Source organism: Oncorhynchus gorbuscha, linkage group LG01, assembly GCF_021184085.1.
Source record: "Oncorhynchus gorbuscha isolate QuinsamMale2020 ecotype Even-year linkage group LG01, OgorEven_v1.0, whole genome shotgun sequence".
Lineage (NCBI taxonomy): Eukaryota > Metazoa > Chordata > Actinopteri > Salmoniformes > Salmonidae > Oncorhynchus > Oncorhynchus gorbuscha.
Window position 1 is genome coordinate 103,971,553 of NC_060173.1, and position 21,060 is coordinate 103,992,612.

General features: G+C 43.7%; 1 protein-coding gene across 7 annotated transcripts in view; it reads left to right on the forward strand.

Moving 5' to 3' along the window:
- The window catches only part of LOC124047886 (nebulin-like), a 99,847-nt gene that overhangs the window by 63,497 nt on the left and 15,290 nt on the right, over window positions 1-21,060 (forward strand). For 3 of the 7 annotated variants that reach the window (XM_046368246.1, XM_046368215.1, XM_046368231.1), the window contains exons 93-119: window positions 336-443; window positions 700-804; window positions 1,743-1,847; window positions 2,079-2,177; window positions 2,361-2,465; window positions 2,727-2,831; window positions 2,999-3,103; window positions 4,315-4,419; window positions 4,842-4,946; window positions 5,230-5,334; window positions 5,534-5,638; window positions 5,745-5,849; window positions 6,264-6,365; window positions 8,127-8,228; window positions 8,456-8,563; window positions 8,886-8,990; window positions 9,203-9,307; window positions 9,548-9,649; window positions 9,783-9,887; window positions 10,178-10,288; window positions 10,449-10,559; window positions 10,754-10,855; window positions 11,180-11,284; window positions 13,971-14,066; window positions 16,477-16,587; window positions 16,845-16,949; window positions 20,812-20,916. In XM_046368246.1, coding sequence (XP_046224202.1) covers window positions 336-443; window positions 700-804; window positions 1,743-1,847; window positions 2,079-2,177; window positions 2,361-2,465; window positions 2,727-2,831; window positions 2,999-3,103; window positions 4,315-4,419; window positions 4,842-4,946; window positions 5,230-5,334; window positions 5,534-5,638; window positions 5,745-5,849; window positions 6,264-6,365; window positions 8,127-8,228; window positions 8,456-8,563; window positions 8,886-8,990; window positions 9,203-9,307; window positions 9,548-9,649; window positions 9,783-9,887; window positions 10,178-10,288; window positions 10,449-10,559; window positions 10,754-10,855; window positions 11,180-11,284; window positions 13,971-14,066; window positions 16,477-16,587; window positions 16,845-16,949; window positions 20,812-20,916 — 2,832 coding nt within the window. The remainder of the gene's footprint in view (window positions 1-335; window positions 444-699; window positions 805-1,742; window positions 1,848-2,078; window positions 2,178-2,360; window positions 2,466-2,726; window positions 2,832-2,998; window positions 3,104-4,314; window positions 4,420-4,841; window positions 4,947-5,229; window positions 5,335-5,533; window positions 5,639-5,744; window positions 5,850-6,263; window positions 6,366-8,126; window positions 8,229-8,455; window positions 8,564-8,885; window positions 8,991-9,202; window positions 9,308-9,547; window positions 9,650-9,782; window positions 9,888-10,177; window positions 10,289-10,448; window positions 10,560-10,753; window positions 10,856-11,179; window positions 11,285-13,970; window positions 14,067-16,476; window positions 16,588-16,844; window positions 16,950-20,811; window positions 20,917-21,060) is intronic. The other 4 variants (XM_046368238.1, XM_046368256.1, XM_046368223.1 and 1 more) reach the window with 3 other exon arrangements.

Here is a 21,060-nt window from a genome sequence, read left to right on the forward strand (position 1 = left end):
GTGTACTGTAGGATGACTGGATGGATGTAGTGGAGATACACTAGGAACAGTCTTGTGTTGTGTACTGTAGGATGACTGGATGGATGTAGTGGAGATACACTAGGAACAGTCTTGTGTTGTGTACTGTAGGATGACTGGATGGATGTAGTGGAGATACACTAGGAACAGTCTTGTGTTGTGTACTGTAGGATGACTGGATGGATGTAGTGGAGATACACTAGGAACAGTCTTGTGTAGGTGAATTAAAGGAAGCCTATATGTGTAGTTACCGTAGAATGGTAATCTATTGGATTTGTATCGTAGTACCTCACTCGTGGAATTGTGTTGTTGTGTAGGTGAAGTACAAGAATGACTATGAAAAGTCAAAGGCTACGAACTATACCATGGATCCAGAAGGTGTCAGCTTCGTCAACATCAGGAACGCCAACAAGGTCACCAACCCGGTAGGATTACAAACGTCTGCTACTCTTCCCTCACTATTTGGAAAAATATAATAATTTATTAATTATTCAATTTGATTGATGATCCTTCTATATATTTTTTTTGTTATGAATCCCTTGAAAGATGTTGAATCGTTATAGAGTCAAAGACTCTAGTATGTTGGTATTATTAAAATGATTGTTTTGTGGTGTAGTAGTAGTGATGTTATTTCCCCTCTCTCTCTTTCTTTCTCTCTGTCTGTTTGTCTGTCTGTCTCAGCGTCTATACCGTGAGCTGTATGAGAAGGGCAAGGGCAAGATCCACACCACCTATGACACACCCGAGATCAGACAGGTCAAGATGACGCAGGAGGCCGTTAGCGACGTACGTGACCTTTTGACATCCTGTCATTATTCCTCCTGTACTATTGTCATTGATGTTTGTTACTATGGCTCATTGATCTTTGTTACTATGGCTCATTGATGTTTGTTACTATGGCTCATTGATGTTTGTTACTATGGCTCATTGATGTCTGTTTCTATGGCTCATTGATGTTTGTTACTATTGTCATTGATGTTTGTTACTATTGTCATTGATGTTTGTTACTATGGCTCATTGATGTTTGTTACTATGGCTCATTGATGTTTGTTACTATGGCTCATTGATGTTTGTTACTTTGGCTCATTGATGTTTGTTACTATTGTCATTGATGTTTGTTACTATGGCTCATTGATGTTTGTTACTATGGCTCATTGATGTCTGTTACTATGGCTCATTGATGATTGTTTACTATGGCTCATTGATGTTTGTTACTATTGTCATTGATGTTTGTTACTATTGTCATTGATGTTTGTTACTATGGCTCATTGATGTTTGTTACTATGGCTCATTGATGTTTGTTACTATTGTCATTGATGTTTGTTACTATGGCTCATTGATGTTTGTTACTATGGCTCATTGATGTTTGTTACTATGGCTCATTGATGTTTGTTACTATGGCTCATTGATGTTTGTTACTATGGCTCATTGATGTTTGTTACTATGGCTCATTGATGTTTGTTACTATGGCTCATTGATGTTTGTTACTATGGCTCATTGATGTTTGTTACTATGGCTCATTGATGTTTATTACTATGGCTTTGTGTTGATGCTTGCTACAAGTCTAATTCATCATGATTATATCAATTTTTTTCATTCATACTGTACATTCATTATATTTAGAGACATTTTGTTTAAAACCAATGGATTTATTTGTTCTATTTGCTGTGAAGTTAGTTTGTCACATGTTCTAAGTACGGTGTGTCTCCCTCTGTCCCATGCAGTTGTGTTACAAGGAGAAGTACTTCGCTAACAGAGGCACCATGATCCCCATGGGCATCACTCCCCAGATGATACACTGTAACCACGTCAACGAGATCACCAGTGACGTACGTGGCCCAATAACGTTCACTCACTGAAAACAAAGCAGCCAAGCAACTTCTGAAACAGACAATATTTAGGCTATACAACTACTGAAATATGTTTTTTTTCAACGAATACTTAAGTTAACTTCAGTGAGAATATGAGAAGGGTTAAAAGTTTGTTACTTTTCTAAGTCTCTCCATGCCTAATGAATAATTATACAGTAATGTAATCGTTGTGTCTGTTTCCATCACCAGCTGAGATACAAGGAGGACCTTCTGTGGCTGAGAGGCATTGGCTGCTTCCTGTATGACACACCTGAGATGTCTACTGTCCGCAACATTACCAAGTTTAGAGTAGGTTCCTTTCCTTCTCATTTTGTTATGGCTTCAATCACCAATCAGTTGGTGGATTACACTCCTCATGAGGCGATTGGTCTAAGTAATTAGCTAAGTATACACAATCTGCAAATACTGTAAATACTGTCTGTAATATTTCTGCTCCATGTTAATCCATGTTAATTTGTCTTACCACAACAGGCCAACTATGAAGTTGAGGCAAAGAAGAACCATGCCAACTTCACTGTGGTCCTGGACACACCAGAGTACCAGCGCGTCACTGAGCTAAAGACCCACATGAGCGACGTGAGTCATGTTCTCTACTATATCGCCCACCATTTCCCACACATATATATATATATATATATATTATTAATATATCATATTGTAATATACAATATATTTACAGAATACAGTAAAACTGCCATTATACGAGGCCGTTGCTTGTTGGAGACTCAGCATTTAATGGAAGTTTTGCCGTATTATAATATGGTTTAACAGGTCTGTCTTTCTGTCTGAATAGGCAGTGTGAAGTGGCTATGTTAACCTTTAACCTCTCGTCCTCAGCTGATGTACAGAGCCCAGGGCAATGTGGACAAGACCAAGTGCACCACCACCCTGGACTCCATCGATGTCAAGAGAGTCAAATGGGCCCAACAGCTCAGCAACAAGGCAAGTCAATTTAGCTCTCATAGATACAATAAACCTGGTGAACTCTTGGAGGACTGATATCTGTTTTAAGATTTGTATTGATACCAACTTAAAGCACAACAATTACAAACATGAGGTACAAAGAAAGTGATTTCTGACATTTTTGTTCATGTATCTCATAACTGCAGTATACGTACACTGACCTGGCTTCCAAGGAGAGGGCCCACTTCACTGCGGAGGTGGACACCCCAGTAATGGACCACGCCAGGGCTATGAAGGTGGTCAACAGCGAGGTAAGGCTTTCTAACGCAATTTAACTCAAACACTTTTCGTCCTTACAACCCAGTACGAAGGTTATCACGTCCCAGTACAAAGGTTATCACGTCCCAGTACGAAGGTTATCACGTCCCAGTACGAAGGTTATCACGTCCCAGTACGAAGGTTATCACGCCCCAGTGCGAAGGTTATCACGTCCCAGTGTGAAGGTTATCACGTCCCAGTACGAAGGTTATCACGTCCCAGTGCGAAGGTTATCACGTCCCAGTACGAAGGTTATCACGTCCCAGTGTGAAGGTTATCACGTCCCAGTACGAAGGTTATCACGTCCCAGTACGAAGGTTATCACGTCCCAGTACGAAGGTTATCCCGTCCCAGTACGAAGGTTATCCCGTCCCAGTACGAAGGTTATCACGTCCCAGTGTAAAGGTTATCACGTCCCAGTGTGAAGGTTATCACGTCCCAGTGTGAAGGTTATCACGTTATCACGTCCCAGTGTGAAGGTTATCACGTCCCAGTGTGAAGGTTATCACGTCCCAGTACGAAGGTTATCACGTCCCAGTACGAAGGTTATCACGTCCCAGTACGAAGGTTATCACGTCCCAGTACGAAGGTTATCACGTCCCAGTACGAAGGTTATCACGTCCCAGTGTAAAGGTTATCACGTCCCAGTGTGAAGGTTATCACGTCCCAGTGTGAAGGTTATCACGTCCCAGTGTGAAGGTTATCACGTCCCGGTGTGAAGGTTATCACGTCCCGGTGTGAAGGTTATCACGTCCCGGTGTGAAGGTTATCACGTCCCGGTGTGAAGGTTATCACGTCCCAGTATGAAGGTTATCACGTCCCAGTACGAAGGTTATCACGTCCCAGTACGAAGGTTATCACGTCCCAGTACGAAGGTTATCACGTCCCAGTACGAAGGTTATCACGTCCCAGTAAGGTTATCACGGTTATCACGTCCCAGTACGAAGGTTATCACGTCCCAGTGCGAAGGTTATCACGTCCCAGTACGAAGGTTATCACGTCCCAGTACGAAGGTTATCACGTCCCAGTACGAAGGTTATCACGTCCCAGTACGAAGGTTATCACGTCCCAGTACGAAGGTTATCACGTCCCAGTGTGAAGGTTATCACGTCCCAGTACGAAGGTTATCACGTCCCAGTGTGATACCAAAGCACTTGCCCTTCACCGCTGCTCTAACACAGTTTCTCCTCTGATTCGTCCCCAGATCAAATACAGAGATCAGTATGAGAAGATGAAGCACAAGTACACTAGCATCCATGACACACCCATCCTGGTCCGGGCCAAGAAGGCCTACCTACAATCCAGTGATGTGAGTATGCTCTCTGGTGATCCCTCCTCCGCCTGTCTTTGGTCTTTCAGTTGTCCTTCTTACAAATGACTGATCTATTACACACACTCTCTCTCTCTCTCTTTATTTCTCTCTCTCTCTCTCTCTCTCTCTCTCTCTCTCTCTCTCTCTCTCTCTCTCTCTCTCTCTCTCTCTCTCTCTCTCTCTCTCTCTCTCTCTTTCTCTTTCTCTCTCTCTCTTTCTCTTTCTCTCTCTCTCTCTCTCTCTCTCTCTCTCTCTCTCTCTCTCTCTCTCTCTCTCTCTCTCTCTCTCTCTCTCTCTCTCTCTCTCTCTCTCTCTCTCTCTCTCTCTCTCTCTCTCTCTCTCTCTTTCTCTTTCTTTATCTCTCTCTCTTTCTCTTTCTTTCTCTCTTTCTCTCTCTCTCTTTCTCTCTCTCTCTCTAGCTGCGCTACAAGGAGAGCTTTGAGCGATCCAAGGGACATTACCACAGTGTCAAGGATGCCCTGGATATCGTGTGTCACCGTAGGGTCACCGATGACATCAGCGAGGTCAGTATGTCAGCCAATTAGAAAAGATCTCTCCCCAGCTACCAAAACTGTTTGAAATTATATCATTACAACCAGTAATCTCTTTCAATCTATTCATTTCAACCAGTTTACGACCAGTAATCTCTTTCAACTAAGTCGTTTCAACCAGCTTTGCCTTCTGGCTAAGAGACATCCAATAGGATGATTTGGCTCATTAAACAGACTTTTGGTATGTGGATTTAGCCTGTATACATGTATGTTATCATACAGATATAAGACACTTCTCTTTCTCTCCTTCACACAGGTCAAATACAGAGAGAAGTACATCAACTCTCTGGGTACATGGAGATCCATGCCCGACCGTCCAGAGTTTTTCCACAGCAGAATCATCGGTGAAAACATCAGCGATGTGAGTGACGTCCCCTTAACATCAGAAAATACCCTCAGGGCAGAGTCATTGTATTGTCAGTTTCAGTACATTTGAATACTTAGAATGGGTAGTTTACCATTAAACAATGGTATTGTCCATTTCAGCGTATTAGAATGCTTTTATGTAACGTGTGTCTTTATGAATGACCCACACCATTAATTTCTCTGTCCAATATTAGATCAAGTACAAGGAGGATCTGGATTGGCTGAAGGGTATTGGCTGCTACGTGTGGGACAGACCTGAGATGGTCCAGGCTGAGAAGAACAAGGTCCTCTTCAGTGAGGTAACGAAGATCATCTACCGTTGCAAATATAATAAAACCCTCAGCTCTTACTGTTTCTTTGTCCATAACCACCCGTCTTTTTTCTCCTCTTATCTTTTGTAAACAGAGACAATATAAAGCAACTTTCGAGAAGAACAGACACCACTTCAAGTATACCTGTGACACTCCATTCTTCCAGGCCACCAAGAATGCCTCCGTTATTATCAACGATGTAAGTCACAGCCACACTTTTGGTTTCAATTTGGTTTCAATTTAGATATACTGGATAGATTTGATCTTATTTAAACGATCTTATGAAAAACAGATGCAGTAATGAGTATAACATGTTTTCTTTCTACTGCATCTCATTTGGATTCTCAGCTTTGAAGGTAAAAGATGGTCTTGATTAGTTCATAACGTTATGAATATCTTCTGTAATGATGAATGCACCTGGCTTCTTCCTAAGGTAATCCTAGCCACAATACCGTGTTGTTGTCACTCAAGTTTCTTTTGTCTCTGCAGTTCATTCCTCTATGTATCATATGGGATTAACCTTGGCCTTCTTTCCTGTAGTCCTTTTATCCCCTGTCACAGCTCCCTGTTTGCTTGTCAGTTGTCTTTAACTCCTTTTTGACGTTCTGAGCAGAGGCACTATAGAGCAGCCTATGAGAAGACCAAGGATAAGTACAGCAGTGTGTTGGATGATCCTAGAACCCTCCTGGCTAAGGAGAACGCCAAGAATAGCCAGGTAAAGCTATGATTTTCCTACTGCTGAGCCCCGCCCTCGTCCGCCTCTACCTCCTCTGGGCCTATCAGATAACCTGCTTCCGAGCCCGGTGCATGAGGTCATCTGACTGCAGGCCTGCGGGAGGTCGTAGTTGCATGGATATAATGTCCATGGTTGTTCGTGTTCACGTCTCTCTCTCTCTTTTTCCTCACGCAGCAGGTGTCGTACTCTGTCACTCAAATAGCCCTCTTGGGTGTTCTGAGTGAGCGGCTACACTCTCCCTGATCTGTGGACTCAGAGTCAAACCCGTAGACTTGGTTGAGCCCCTTTATCATGTCAGTTTTAGTGACAAATGTCAACATTTTTTAAAAGCATCGGCAAAATCATAAAAGCTAATAAAAAAAGCCCATATGATTGATTGATTGAACCAGATTGAACCAGTTTGAACTAGATTGAATAGTTCTGAGGGAATAGATCAGGAGGACACTACACAGACTCCAGGCCTAGGATCTCCGCAGCTCCTCTCCAGTCCACTCCGCCTGTCCACTGACCCTGCATGCTGTGTCTGTGTGTGTGTGTGTGTGTGTTAGTGTGTCCCTCCGTGGACAGAACAAACATAGATCCAGGGCCAGGGTGCTCTTAAAGAACGGTTGCAATGAGCTGCTCCGCCCAGACATCCTCAGTGCCATTTACCAGTCCAGCGAGCAGTGTAAGGTAATCGTCCATCTGCCCAGCAGACCAACCAAACTCGCCTCGCAGTTTCCCCAATTCCCTCTCCCTCCTGCTGCAGTTGTCTTCCCAGCCTCAGCCCTAGCTAACTTCAGCTGCGGAAACCCATCATGAACTCCTAATTGACAGTAGCTTCCTTCACTCCCATTTTTTTACATTTGAATATTAGTCATTTAGCAGAAGCACTTATCCAGAGCGACTTACAGGACCAATTAAGGTTAAGTACTTTGCTGAAGGGCACATCAACAGATTTGGGTTTCTGGCCCAATGCTATTAAATGCTAGGCTACCTGCCGCCAACCACCACATTTGTCAAATTCTGGACATCTTTTCCTCCCTGCTTCAGAAACAGTCTTGAATCTCCACTGACCTCTGAACCCAAGCTACCCAGCTCATCCTAAGTTATGATCCCGCTCCCTGTAACCCACATCACAAGTACAGACTGAACTGTCTAGAAAGACGTTGTACGGTAAATGAGGAATACATATTTCCTATGACAAAGCCAATAGTTTTGTTTATTTTCATTTATTTAAGTTCACATTTTTTTATCCAAATGATAATAAATAAATACAACCATCATTAGCACCAGACTCACCAGTAGGACTCGAAGCAGACGAGCTGATCAAACGTCAGCTGACGAAAATGAACCATGAGAAAAGCACTGTTTTCATTCTCACACTGTGTGTTTGTGGACATCTCTTTGCACATCATTTCATTGTGTTGCATGTTCCATAAAGCATGTTCCAACCTGTGCATGGTGTCTTCCCATTGCATTCATTCATTACATTGACATGTACTGTAGTCACGCTTCACAGAATCTCCTTTTCATGCTACACTACATTTCAAATGTCATTATCTTTTTTAGCACATACATTTAGTTTGATCAGGAATGGATAAAGCTATGTAAACTTAACTCGTAAAATCAATCTGTAAAGCACACAGATCATCTATAGATAATTGAAACACTGTAAATAAGGTAAATTGATACCGATTTGACAGTAATGTCTCATGTGTGAGTGTGTCTAACTCTGGTGTCCTGCCCCCATCACCACAGTGGAAGTACAGGGAGCAGTATGAGCTTGCTAAGAACAAGTTCACCTCCATCCTGGAGACTCCCGAGCATGAGAGCCACAAACGCAGCAAAGCCATCAGAGACGTGAGTTCACTTCGTCACCCAACATTCAATTAAAGATACTTTTTGTTGCAATTGTTGTCAAGGTCTCCCTCTTCACAGAAAAATAAATAAAGTAACACAACTAAATAAATATTTAATAAAATCATATAATGTATAAATGTATGATTTTGTTACTACTGTGTATTTCTCAACATAACACTATATTTGAATAATTGTGACTTGCAACATTTTCCCATCACTTTTTCCAGAATGTCTACAAGATGGAGTATAACAAGAACAAGGCTAAGGGCTACACCCTGGGCCATGACACTCCACACAGCGCACACATGAAGAAGGTCAAGGAGATCACCAGCGTGGTATGTACTCTACACTCTCAAAATGGCTGCCTTCCATTTCACACATAACACAGCCACAAAGTCATAAACCCCCACCTATTTCTACAATTGTTCTTCTTAAAATCTTATTAACCACACTGCTAACCTAATGCCTAACCTTAATCTTAAATTAAGACCATAAAGCTAATATTTTCATGATTTTTTTATGATGTTGCCAATTTAGACATTGTGGCTATGCTATCTAGTGGAAAGCCTTACGACCACATGTCTAAGATTTAGATGGAGGCAGGTACAGTCATATCCCTGGTTCTGTATCAGTGTGCTTTTCTCTCCTTTGTCTCAGCTGAAGTACAAGGAGGTATATGAGAGGAGCAAGGCCCAGATCAACATGGACCCTGAATCCTTTGAAATCCGCGCTGCCAAGGAAGCCTACAAGAACATCAGCAATGTGAGTCTCTTTCTTCCAGTACTCCTCATCCCCTCCTATCCATTTACCTCTGAACACCACTTCTGAATGAATGAATGAGTGTATTAGTGAATGAAGTTGGCCTGTTAGGACCAGGTGTTATACCTGATGTTTTCCACCCTTCTGAAATGTTTTTTTCTTGAGGCAGACCCTTCACTCACTGTTCTGTTCCTGTATGATTTGTCTGCTTCCAGCTGGACTACAGGAAGAAGTACCAGGCCACCAAGAACAAGTGGATCTGGACTGTCGACAGACCTGACTTTATCCAAGCTGCCAAGGCCAACTTCCAGCAGAGTGATGTGAGTCATGCACAACATACCTTAGTTTGTTTGTATGTTTGTTTGTATGTATTTTAGCCCACAAGGGGGGTCATCTTCTAAGAATTAAAAACTATGTGTAGAAAAATACAATGCTAAAAACAATAGTGACTTAGATGACTTAACTACACGCACAACAAAACACCGGCCCAGGTTTCTATACTGATTCCTTTGACATGGCTCTTCTGGTCTAACCCCTGCTGCATGTGTTGCTATCCTCAGATTGAGTACACGTATGACAAGGAGATGATGAAGGGCTGTGTGATCTCCATCGTGGACGACAAGTTAGCCGTCCTGGCTAAGATGAATGCTGACTTAAGCAATGTGAGTAGTTGTTCCTTTACCGGCCAGCCATCAATCAAAATAAAGCTGTTCTGTTCTATTCTGACACATGGAAATGAAATCTGAAGGTGAAGAAAAGCCTGTGTTAATTGTTGTGCTTTGTTCTGTCCACCAGGTGAAATACAGAGAGAAGTTTGAGAAGGCAAAGGGTCAGTATAAGACTGTTCTGGACACTCCTACTAACCTTCATGCCAAGTCAGTGCGCATTCTGGCATCTGAGGTAAGAAGCAGAAAACACCAGAAACATGATAACTACAGATACTTACTATGTAATGTTCATTACTGCCAATAAATGGCTTTCCTTACTAACCTACAGTATAGTTATTATAGATAGATCTTAAATGTCATAATGTGAACCTTAATTTATGGATGAACGAGGAATTTGTCACAAAATATCTCAAGAACACTTGTTATAATGAATGTAACTGTACAGTATGTTAATTTGGTTTGTACGGCGCCCAATCAGATTCCAGTCTGACACTAGTCCTTGGTTTTCTTTTCTGTCCTCAGAGCAAATACAAGCTGGCTAGCAAGATGGAGCAGCAGACCGGACAATTCACCACTCTGCCCACGACCCGTGACACCATCCACGCCAAGGACATGGGCAAACTGGTCAGCGAGGTCAGTCTCCCCCATACCAGCTGTTTAGTTAGAGCTGGAATACAGTCCTGAACCTTAATTTCCAGATTTCTCACACAAAGTGAACGAGACTTCCCAAGACTGTACAGTCCTGAGCCATTTGTTACCTTTGACGTCTTTGTCTCCTCCGTTCTGTCCATAGAAACAGTACAAGCAGAAGTTTGAGAAGGAGAAGGGCAAGTCCAAGTACAACAACATGAGAGTGCCTCCCGATGTGCAGCACGCCATGGATGTAGCCAAGAATCAGAGCAACGTAAGTTAGTCACGTTCCTCTTCTATAAAAAGACTGTACTGTATATCTCCTCTATTAAAGACAGTCAATAGTTCATCCATGTTTTATGGAATTGAATGTTATTAATCTGTCAGTCTATCAAATGCATTAATAAAAGCCCTTTTTACATCAGCAGTTGTGACAAATATCACTCTTTCCTCTCTCTCCATTTCTAGTTTGCCTACAGGCAGGAGGCTAAGGCCAAGCTCAACTACACCTCTGTGGCTATGCGCCCTGACATCATGAGGGCTACACAGGCCTCCAAGCTCGCCAGCAATGTGAGTGTTTAGTACACAGTGAATAGCCTACACAGTGGCGAAGCCTGTTTTTCAAAATTAAAGGGATTTTATATTTGTTTACCCCTCTGAGATGAATATTCATGCTGTTGTTTATATTCTCAGCAGGACGCCATCAAAGGCATCAAAACAATTCATATCACGACAGTCTGTCTGTGCATTACCCACTGATGGTTTGCTAAAGTGGTTGGGTTAAATGCGTAAGACACATTTTGGGTTGAATCCATTCATTTGTGCAACTGACTAGGTCTCCCCTTTCCCTTGTATTGTCCAGTCCACTCATGGTTTGTATATTGTGTCTGGTAGATTGGCTACCGTGAGAAGGCTCGCCAGGAGGCTGCCCATGGAGGTTCCCTGGTCCACCGTCCAGACATCGCTCTGGCCACTGCGGTGTCCAAGCTTAACAGCCAGGTACGGTCAATACCAAACCCTCCGAGTCTGAATTGACCAGTTGTTCCCTACACCTCGGGCTGTTTTCAATGTTTTTATTCCCCTTTATTTAATTATGTTTGTCCCCTCTCAGTTCATTTTTCTATCATTTCATTGTCAGTTATTTTCTGCTATCAGAAAATATTTTTGGTTTTATTCACTGTCACTGAAGGTGTAAATTCAGCAGCCCAGATGGCATGCCTTTCAGTTCAGCTTCCTAGAGATCATGATTGCTTCATAGAGATCTATACAGGGGTGCAACTTTCACTGGGTACAGGGAGGACATGTCCCCCCAACATTCTGAAATTGCATTTTTGTCGTCCCTAGTTTTATAATTGGAATGTGATACAAACCTAGGCAACAGGGGGATTTAGGACCATGCGGACTCCTCCGAGTGGTAGGGTAGGCTGTTTGGAGTGTTTATCCGAAAGGATAAAAACATGTTTTTTAAATAATAATTTTTAAAAAAGTGATATCCCCCTCACTTCTAAAACCAAAGTTGCGCCCCTGGATCTATAGTATTGCTATAGTATTTGCTCAGCTGTCCTAGCTAGTCTGTAGCATAGGTAGTAGTGACCTTCCATCCATTAGGTGCTTCTTTTGCCACCCTGCATAACTACCCATGTTACCCATGTCCTATTCTGTCCTTGTGAGCTCTGACTGTCTCCTATTCTCCATAGTTACATGTTAATATACTAGTCCTCTCCATAGTTACATGTTAATATACTAGTCCTCTCCATAGCTACATGTTAATTTACTAGTCCTCTCCATAGTTACATGTTAATATACTAGTCCTCTCCATAGTTACATGTTAATATACTAGTCCTCTCCATAGCTACATGTTAATATACTAGTCCTCTCCATCTGCTCTACATAGTTACATGTTAATATACTAGTCCTCCCCATAGTTACATGTTAATATACTAGTCCTCTCCATAGTTACATGTTAATATACTAGTCCTCTCCATCTCCTCTCCATAGTTACATGTTAATATACTAGTCCTCTCCATGGTTACATGTTAATATACTCCCTATAGTCCTCTCCATCTCCTCTCCATAGTTATATGTTAATATACTAGTCCTCTCCATCTGCTCTACATAGTTACATGTTAATATACTAGTCCTCTCCATCTCCTCTCCATAGTTACATGTTAATATACTAGTCCTCTCCATAGTTACATGTTAATATACTCCCTATAGTCCTCTCCATCTCCTCTCCATAGTTATATGTTAATATGCTAGTCCTCTCCATCTGCTCTACATAGTTACATGTTAATATACTAGTCCTCCCCATAGTTACATGTTAATATACTAGTCCTCTCCATAGTTACATGTTAATATACTAGTCCTCTCCATCTCCTCTCCATAGTTACATGTTAATATACTAGTCCTCTCCATAGTTACATGTTAATATACTAGTCCTCTCCATAGTTACATGTTAATATACTACTCCTCTCCATAGTTACATGTTAATATACTCCCTATAGTCCTCTCCATAGTTACATGTTAATATACTAGTCCTCTCCATAGTTACATGTTAATATACTACTCCTCTCCATAGTTACATGTTAATATACTAGTCCTCTCCATCTCCTCTCCAAAGTTACATGTTAATATACTAGTCCTCTCCATCTCCTCTCCATAGTTACATGTTAATATACTAGTCCTCTCCATCTCCTCTCCATAGTTACATGTTAATATACTAGTCCTCTCCATAGTTACATGTTAATATACTAGTCCTCTCCATAGTTACATGTTAATATACTAGTCCTCTCCATCTCCTCTCCATAGTTACATGTTAATATACTAGTCCTCTCCATCTCCTCTCCATAGTTACATGTTAATATACTCCCTATAGTCCTCTCCATCTCCTCTCCATAGTTACATGTTAATATACTAGGCCTCTCCATCTCCTCTCCATAGTTACATGTTAATATACTAGTCCTCTCCATCTCCTCTCCATAGTTACATGTTAATATACTAGTCCTCTCCATAGTTACATGTTAATATACTAGTCCTCTCCATCTCCTCTCCATAGTTACATGTTAATATACTAGTCCTCTCCATCTCCTCTCCATAGTTACATGTTAATATACTAGTCCTCTCCATCTCCTCTCCATAGTTACATGTTAATATACTAGTCCTCTCCATAGTTACATGTTAATATACTAGTCCTCTCCATCTCCTCTCTATAGTTACATGTTAATATACTAGTCCTCTCCATAGTTACATGTTAATATACTAGTCCTCTCCATCTCCTCTCCATAGTTACATGTTAATATACTAGTCCTCTCCATCTCCTCTCCATAGTTACATGTTAATATACTAGTCCTCTCCATAGTTACATGTTAATATACTAGTCCTCTCTGTCTCCTCTCCATAGTTACATGTTAATATACTCCCCTTAATACCTGTACTACCCCTGTATAGCCCTCTCCCTTTCCTCTATATACTTATAGTCCTCTCCCCTGTACTGTCTCTCAGCAGGCAAAACTGTGTTGTAATTCAGAGTTGTAGTGTTGTTACAGTGTTGACACCACATCATTTCAAGCAGTTTTGCCTGCTGGGTCCATCCTTCCCTCCCTAATCCTCTATCCCTACTTGTTCCCTCCCTCCATTCTGTTGTGTCTTTGTTTTCTCACCCTGCCGTCTTACTGCTGCTTTGTAGGAGGAGTTGGAAGCCAGGCCCTCCCTCCACGGAGCTGCTTCCATCGATACTCCTCAGAGCCGCCACCTTAAGAAAATGAGTGCTCTGACTAGTAATGTAAGAAAGGAATACCTGAGACCCTGGGGCGGGGACCAATGGGCTGCAACTTCCTGCAACTTCCTGTCTGTGCCTTGTGACTTATTTTCTCCTTCTATTCAATGATTCACTGATTGATTGATTTCTGGGAGCGTTTGTTGGTGTACCTCTGCTTCCGTAACTCAAGGACTCAGGGACATTTTTTCATTTCTGTTATAATTTGAGCATTTTCCCTCCCTTTTTCCTCCATTTTCTTGTTTTCATTTGACCTCCAGTCCTTTTTGTTTTGTTTCCCATATATCTGTAGCTACCTTCTTTGTATCTCCCATCGCAAGCTTCGCTGGTCACCAAACATAGACAAGCATGGTGATGCAATAACTATTTTCCTTCAAGTCAATGAAAAATATTAAATAGATGTTTATTTTATTTTTATTTTTATGAGTTGAATCAACATGTTAAAGGATAAATGTCTGAATCGCCGGGACATGTAGTCGATGTCTCTGTCTGATGTGGTACCGTGCCATGGGCTTATTGTTGTTGCATCATTCTACAGAATTACAGCATTATCTCTGTGCTATGAGGACTGTGTACATCCTGTAGCAAAGCTTATCTAAGGCATCTTATTCACAACAGACAGAGTTGACCCCTATGAGAACCATTTTATTAGTTTGCCAGAAGTTCTGTCACTGCCTTTTCATTTGGAGCATATTATGAATAGAAGATTGTTTTGCTCATTTCTATTGGATTTACACACTCCTCATTCCTCTCTCTCCCTCTTACTCTCTCTATCTCTCCCCGGTGTTTCTCTCTCTCCCTCTTTGTTTCTCTATCTCTCCCTGGTGTTACTCTCTCTCTCTCCCTGGTGTTTCTCTCTCTATCTCTCCCTGGTGTTTCTCTCTCCCCCTAGTGTTTCTCTCTCTCCCTGGTGTTTCTCTCTATCTCTCCCACTATCTTTCCCTCGTGTTTCTCTCTCTCTCTGGTGTTTCTCTCTCTCCCTAGTGTTTCTCTCTCCCTCTTTCTCTCTCTCTCTCCCTGGTGTTTCTCTCTCTATCTCTCCCTGGTGTTTCTCTATCTCTCCCTGGTGTTACTCTCTCTCTCTCGCTCCCTGGTGTTTCTCTATCTTTCCCTGGTGTTTCTCTCTCTATCTCTCCCTTGTGTTTCTCTCTCTATCTCTCCCACGATCTTTCTCTCGTGTTTCTCTCTCTCCCTGGTGTTTCTCTCTCTATTTCTCCCACTATCTTTCCCTCTTTCTTTCTCTCTCTCCCTGGTGTTTCTCTCTCTATCTCTCCCTGATGTTTCTTTCTCTCCCTCTTCTCTCTCTCTCCCTGGTGTTTCTCTATCCCTCTTTCTCTCTCTCCCCCTGGTGTATCTCTCTCTATCTCTCCCACTATCTTTCCCTCGTGTTTCTCTCTCTCCCTGGTGTTTCTCTCTCTATCTCTCCCACTATCTTTCCCTCTTTCTTTCTCTCTCTCCCTGGCATTTCTCTCTCTATCTCTCCCTGATGTTTCTTTCTCTCCCTCTTTCTCTCTCTCTCTCCCTGGTGTTTCTCTCTCTATCTCTCCCTGGTGTTTCTCTATCCCTCTTTCTCTCTCTCTCTCCCTGGTGTTTCTCTCTCTATCTCTCCCTGATGTTTCTTTCTCTCCCTCTTTCTTTCTCTCTCTCCCTGATGTTTCTCTCTATATCTCTCCCTGGTGTTTCTCTCTTTCCCTCTTTCTTTCTTTCTCCATCTCTCCCCGGTGTTTCTCTATCTCTCCCTGGTGTTTCTCCATCTCTCCCCTTTGTTTCTCCATCTCTCCCCGGTGTTTCTCTATCTCTCCCTGGTGTTTCTCTCTCTCCCTCTTTCTCTCTCTCTCTCCCTGACTTTTCTTCAGCTGGTTCCTCTACTGATTAGGAGTACCTCAGACTCTCTCTGCAATGGGATCCCAGCATCACTTTCTCCCTCATTTTCTATTTCTGACTACCATATATACTGTTCCAACAGCCTATATATGAAGTAAAAGTTCTGTGTGTACATTTGTTTCCCCTGACTGTTATGTCTTAATGGCCTTCTGGGGTTAGTTTGCTCATTGAAAGTTTAAAAAATAGTGCTTATTTATTCATGTGTTATACCCACAGATGCATCATATCAAATTAGTCCTAGAAGGCAACCTATGGTGTTTGACTTCAAACGGTGATGCTGTATAACAAGGGCTAGTAACCGAGTACAGTAAGGAGTTACATAGATTCAGAAACTCTGGATTTGGATCCAACTAAAATCATTGAACTAACCATGAGCCCTTTTTATATTATGTGACCAAATACTGTATTCTGGTGTACTGTTTTTCTCCTCGTTAATCCTACTCTCTCTGCGTCTGATTTGATTGGCTTACCTTCCTCACAGACACAATCAGACTGAGACTAACACACACACTGCCATGTGATATCCCTCCAGGTGCAGTACAAGGCCAAGTATGACAAGGAGAAGGGGCTCAGGCCAAAGTATGACATGAAGGAAAGTGTTGTTTACAAGACTCAGAAGGATGCACACCAGCTGGCTAGTGAGGTACGTGTTGCACTCACCCAAGTAGAAGTATCACTCTTTTAATATGATAAATACTCATTCAGGCTAAGAGGTCTTTACTCACAAGTGTTTATCAAAGATATACCAAGCAACCGGGACCAAGTAGTTCATGAGATGTACTATAGAAAACTCTATAATAATATATCTATATAATAATTACACTATATTATAATGATTTATCTATATAATAGCTCTCTATAATATGATGATGTTCCTTTGTCTGTCTTCTCATCTCACAGGTGAAGTACAAGGGTGACCTGAAGAAGCTGCACAAACCTGTAACCGACATGGCAGAGTCTCTGTCCATGCAGCACAACCTGAGCACCAGCAAGCTGTCCAGTGACGTAAGACAATCTCACATAAGCCCTTGTACCACCGTCTTGAATCCCGGTAGTGTCATCATCACCATCATCCCCGCGTTGCGTAACAACCGCCTTCTCAAAAACCAACCGCCTCGCCACGGCAACCCTCCAACCAAGTCATTCCATAACATTAGGAATCACTGACTCTCCCATTTTCTCTCCCAGCAGGCACATCTGGTTGTAATGATGTCATTTCAAACAATTTACAACCAGAAATAGATGGAATGTAGTTGTAATGACGTCATTTCAACCAGTTTACAACCAGAAATACTCTGGTGGTCCCAGCGCGCACGACCCACGTGGAGTTCCAGGTCTCCGGTAGCCTCTGGAACTGCCAATCTGCGGTCAACAAGGCAGAGTTCATCTCAGCCCATGCCTCCCTCCAGTCCCTCGACTTCTTGGCCCTGACGGAAACATGGATCACCACAGACAACACTGCTACTCCTACTGCTCTCTCTTCGTCCGCCCACGTGTTCTCGCACACCCCGAGAGCGTCTGGTCAGCGGGGTGGTGGCACCGGGATCCTCATCTCTCCCAAGTGGTCATTCTCTCTTTCTCCCCTTACCCACCTGTCTATCGCCTCCTTTGAATTCCATGCTGTCACAGTTACTAGCCCTTTCAAGCTTAACATCCTTATCATTTATCGCCCTCCAGGTTCCCTCGGAGAGTTCATCAATGAGCTTGATGCCTTGATAAGCTCCTTTCCTGAGGACGGCTCACCTCTCACAGTTCTGGGCGACTTTAACCTCCCCACGTCTACCTTTGACTCTTTCCTCTCTGCCTCCTTCTTTCCACTCCTCTCCTCTTTTGACCTCACCCTCTCACCTTCCCCCCTACTCACAAGGCAGGCAATACGCTCGACCTCATCTTTACTAGATGCTGTTCTTCCACTAACCTCATTGCAACTCCCCTCCAAGTCTCCGACCACTGCCTTGTATCCTTTTCCCTCTCGCTCTCATCCAACACCTCCCACACTGCCCCTACTGATGGTATCGCGCCGTCCCAACCTTCGCTCCTCTCCCCCGCTACTCTCTCCTCTTCCATCCTATCATCTCTTCCCTCCGCACAAACCTTCTCCCACCTATCTCCTGATTCTGCCTCCTCAACCCTCCTCTCCTCCCTCTCTGCATCCCTTGACTCTCTATGTCCCCTATCCTCCAGGCCGGCTCGGTCCTCCCTCCCGCTCCGTGGCTCGATGACTCATTGCGAGCTCACAGAACAGGGCTCCGGGCAGCCGAGCGGAAATGGAGGAAAACTCGCCTCCCTGCGGACCTGGCATCCTTTCACTCCCTCCTCTCTACATTTTCCTCCTCTGTCTCTGCTGCTAAAGCCACTTTCTACCACGCTAAATTCCAAGCTTCTGCTTCCAACCCTAGGAAGCTCTTTGCCACCTTCTCCTCCCTCCTGAATCCTCCGCCCCCTCCCCCCCTCCTCCCTCTCTGCAGATGACTTCGTCAACCATTTTGAAAAGAAGGTCGACGACATCCGATCCTCGTTTGCTAAGTCAAACGACACCGCTGGTTCTGCTCACACTGCCCTACCCTGTGCTCTGACCTCTTTCTCCCCTCTCTCTCCAGATGAAATCTCGCGTCTTGTGACGGCCGGCCGCCCAACAACCTGCCCGCTCGACCCTATCCCCTCCTCTCTTCTCCAGACCATTTCCGGAGACCTTCTCCCTTACCTCACCTCGCTCATCAACTCATCCCTGACCGTTGGCTACGTCCCTTCCGTCTTCAAGAGAGCGAGAGTTGCACCCCTTCTGAAAAAACCTACACTCGATCCCTCCGATGTCAACAATTACAGACCAGTATCCCTTCTTTCTTTTCTCTCCAAAACTCTTGAACGTGCCGTCCTTGGCCAGCTCTCCCGCTATCTCTCTCTGAATGACCTTCTTGATCCAAATCAGTCAGGTTTCAAGACTAGTCACTCAACTGAGACTGCTCTCCTCTGTATCACGGAGGCGCTCCGCACTGCTAAAGCTAACTCTCTCTCCTCTGCTCTCATCCTTCTAGATCTATCGGCTGCCTTCGATACTGTGAACCATCAGATCCTCCTCTCCACCCTCTCCGAGTTGGGCATCTCCGGCGCGGCCCACGCTGGATTGCGTCCTACCTGACAGGTCGCTCCTACCAGGTGGCGTGGCGAGAATCTGTCTCCTCACCACGCGCTCTCACCACTGGTGTCCCCCAGGGCTCTGTTCTTGGCCCTCTCCTATTCTCGCTATACACCAAGTCACTTGGCTCTGTCATAACCTCACATGGTCTCTCTTATCATTGCTATGCAGACGACACACAATTAATCTTCTCCTTTCCTCCTTCTGATGACCAGGTGGCGAATCGCATCTCTGCATGTCTGGCAGACATATCAGTGTGGATGACGGATCACCACCTCAAGCTGAACCTCGGCAAGACGGAGCTGCTCTTCCTCCCGGGGAAGGACTGCCCGTTCCATGATCTCGCCATCACGGTTGACAACTCCATTGTGTCCTCCTCCCAGAGCGCCAAGAACCTTGGCGTGATCCTGGACAACACCCTGTCGTTCTCAACTAACATCAAGGCGGTGGCCCGTTCCTGTAGGTTCATGCTCTACAACATCCGCAGAGTACGACCCTGCCTCACACAGGAAGCGGCGCAGGTCCTAATCCAGGCACTTGTCATCTCCCGTCTGGATTACTGCAACTCGCTGTTGGCTGGGCTCCCTGCCTGTGCCATTAAACCCCTTCAACTCATCCAGAACGCCGCAGCCCGTCTGGTGTTCAACCTTCCCAAGTTCTCTCACGTCACCCCGCTCCTCCGTTCTCTCCACTGGCTTCCAGTTGAAGCTCGCATCCGCTACAAGACCATGGTGCTTGCCTACGGAGCTGTGAGGGGAACGGCACCTCAGTACCTCCAGGCTCTGATCAGGCCCTACACCCAAACAAGGGCACTGCGTTCATCCACCTCTGGCCTGCTCGCCTCCCTACCACTGAGGAAGTACAGCTCCCGCTCAGCCCAGTCAAAACTGTTCGCTGCCCTGGCCCCCCAATGGTGGAACAAACTCCCTCACGACGCCAGGACAGCGGAGTCAATCACCACCTTCCGGAGACACCTGAAACCCCACCTCTTTAAGGAATACCTAGGATAGGTTAAGTAATCCCTCTCACCCCACCCCCCCCCTAAGTTTTAGATGCACTATTGTAAGTGACTGTCCCACTGGATGTCATAAGGTGATTGCACCAATTTGTAAGTCGCTCTGGATAAGAGCGTCTGCTAAATGACTTAAATGTAAATGTAAATGTAAATAGTTGTAATGATGTCATTTCAGCCAGTTTTGTCCTGCTTTACTTATCTAAGCCGTAGTAAAACGCAGATCAATAGTGAGTTAATCCTCAAGGACATCATCTGGTAGTGACCCTAAACCTTCTCACCTTTGACCTACAAACTTCCTCACATAACCCTTGTTCTCCCAGTACTAGAACCTGCTGTAACCTTCTTTTCCATGTCTTTTTTTCATTAATCTATGGTCTAGATTAGTCTTTTTCACACATCGTCTCTGTCTAGCATGTTATCGTGTGCAGAATGGATTTCTTCCTCTTTTCTTCATAAAAATCTAACTTAGTATATCATAACTTAGTCTTCTATAACCACTGACGCTCAGAACTTTCTGCCTCACTCTCTCTTTTTTCAGTTTCTTTCATTTCATTATTTTTTATTCCTTTTTATTCCCGCTCGTTAACTTTTTATAAAACATTCTTGTTAAAAAACATCTATATTTAAATGGGTGGCATTGAGTGAGCTAACGACAGTGGCTCTTTTTCCCTACACCTTTGTACTGAGCTGTTTACTGGGCGCTGATTCCCTCTTAGTACCAGTACAAGAAGAAACATGAGGACATTAAGGGTCACTACCTCATGATTGCTGACTCACCAGAACAGCTTCATCACAAGGAGGCTTCAGAACTACAGAGTCACGTAAGTGGGCCAATGTATGGGACGACCTATGAACCAGTCCTATTGGCATCACCCGGTTTTAACTTCCCGTGTTTGAGATGTCAACTTCCTGTTTGAAAATCATCTCTCCAATATTACAATTCATCATGTGACCTGCAAATCTAA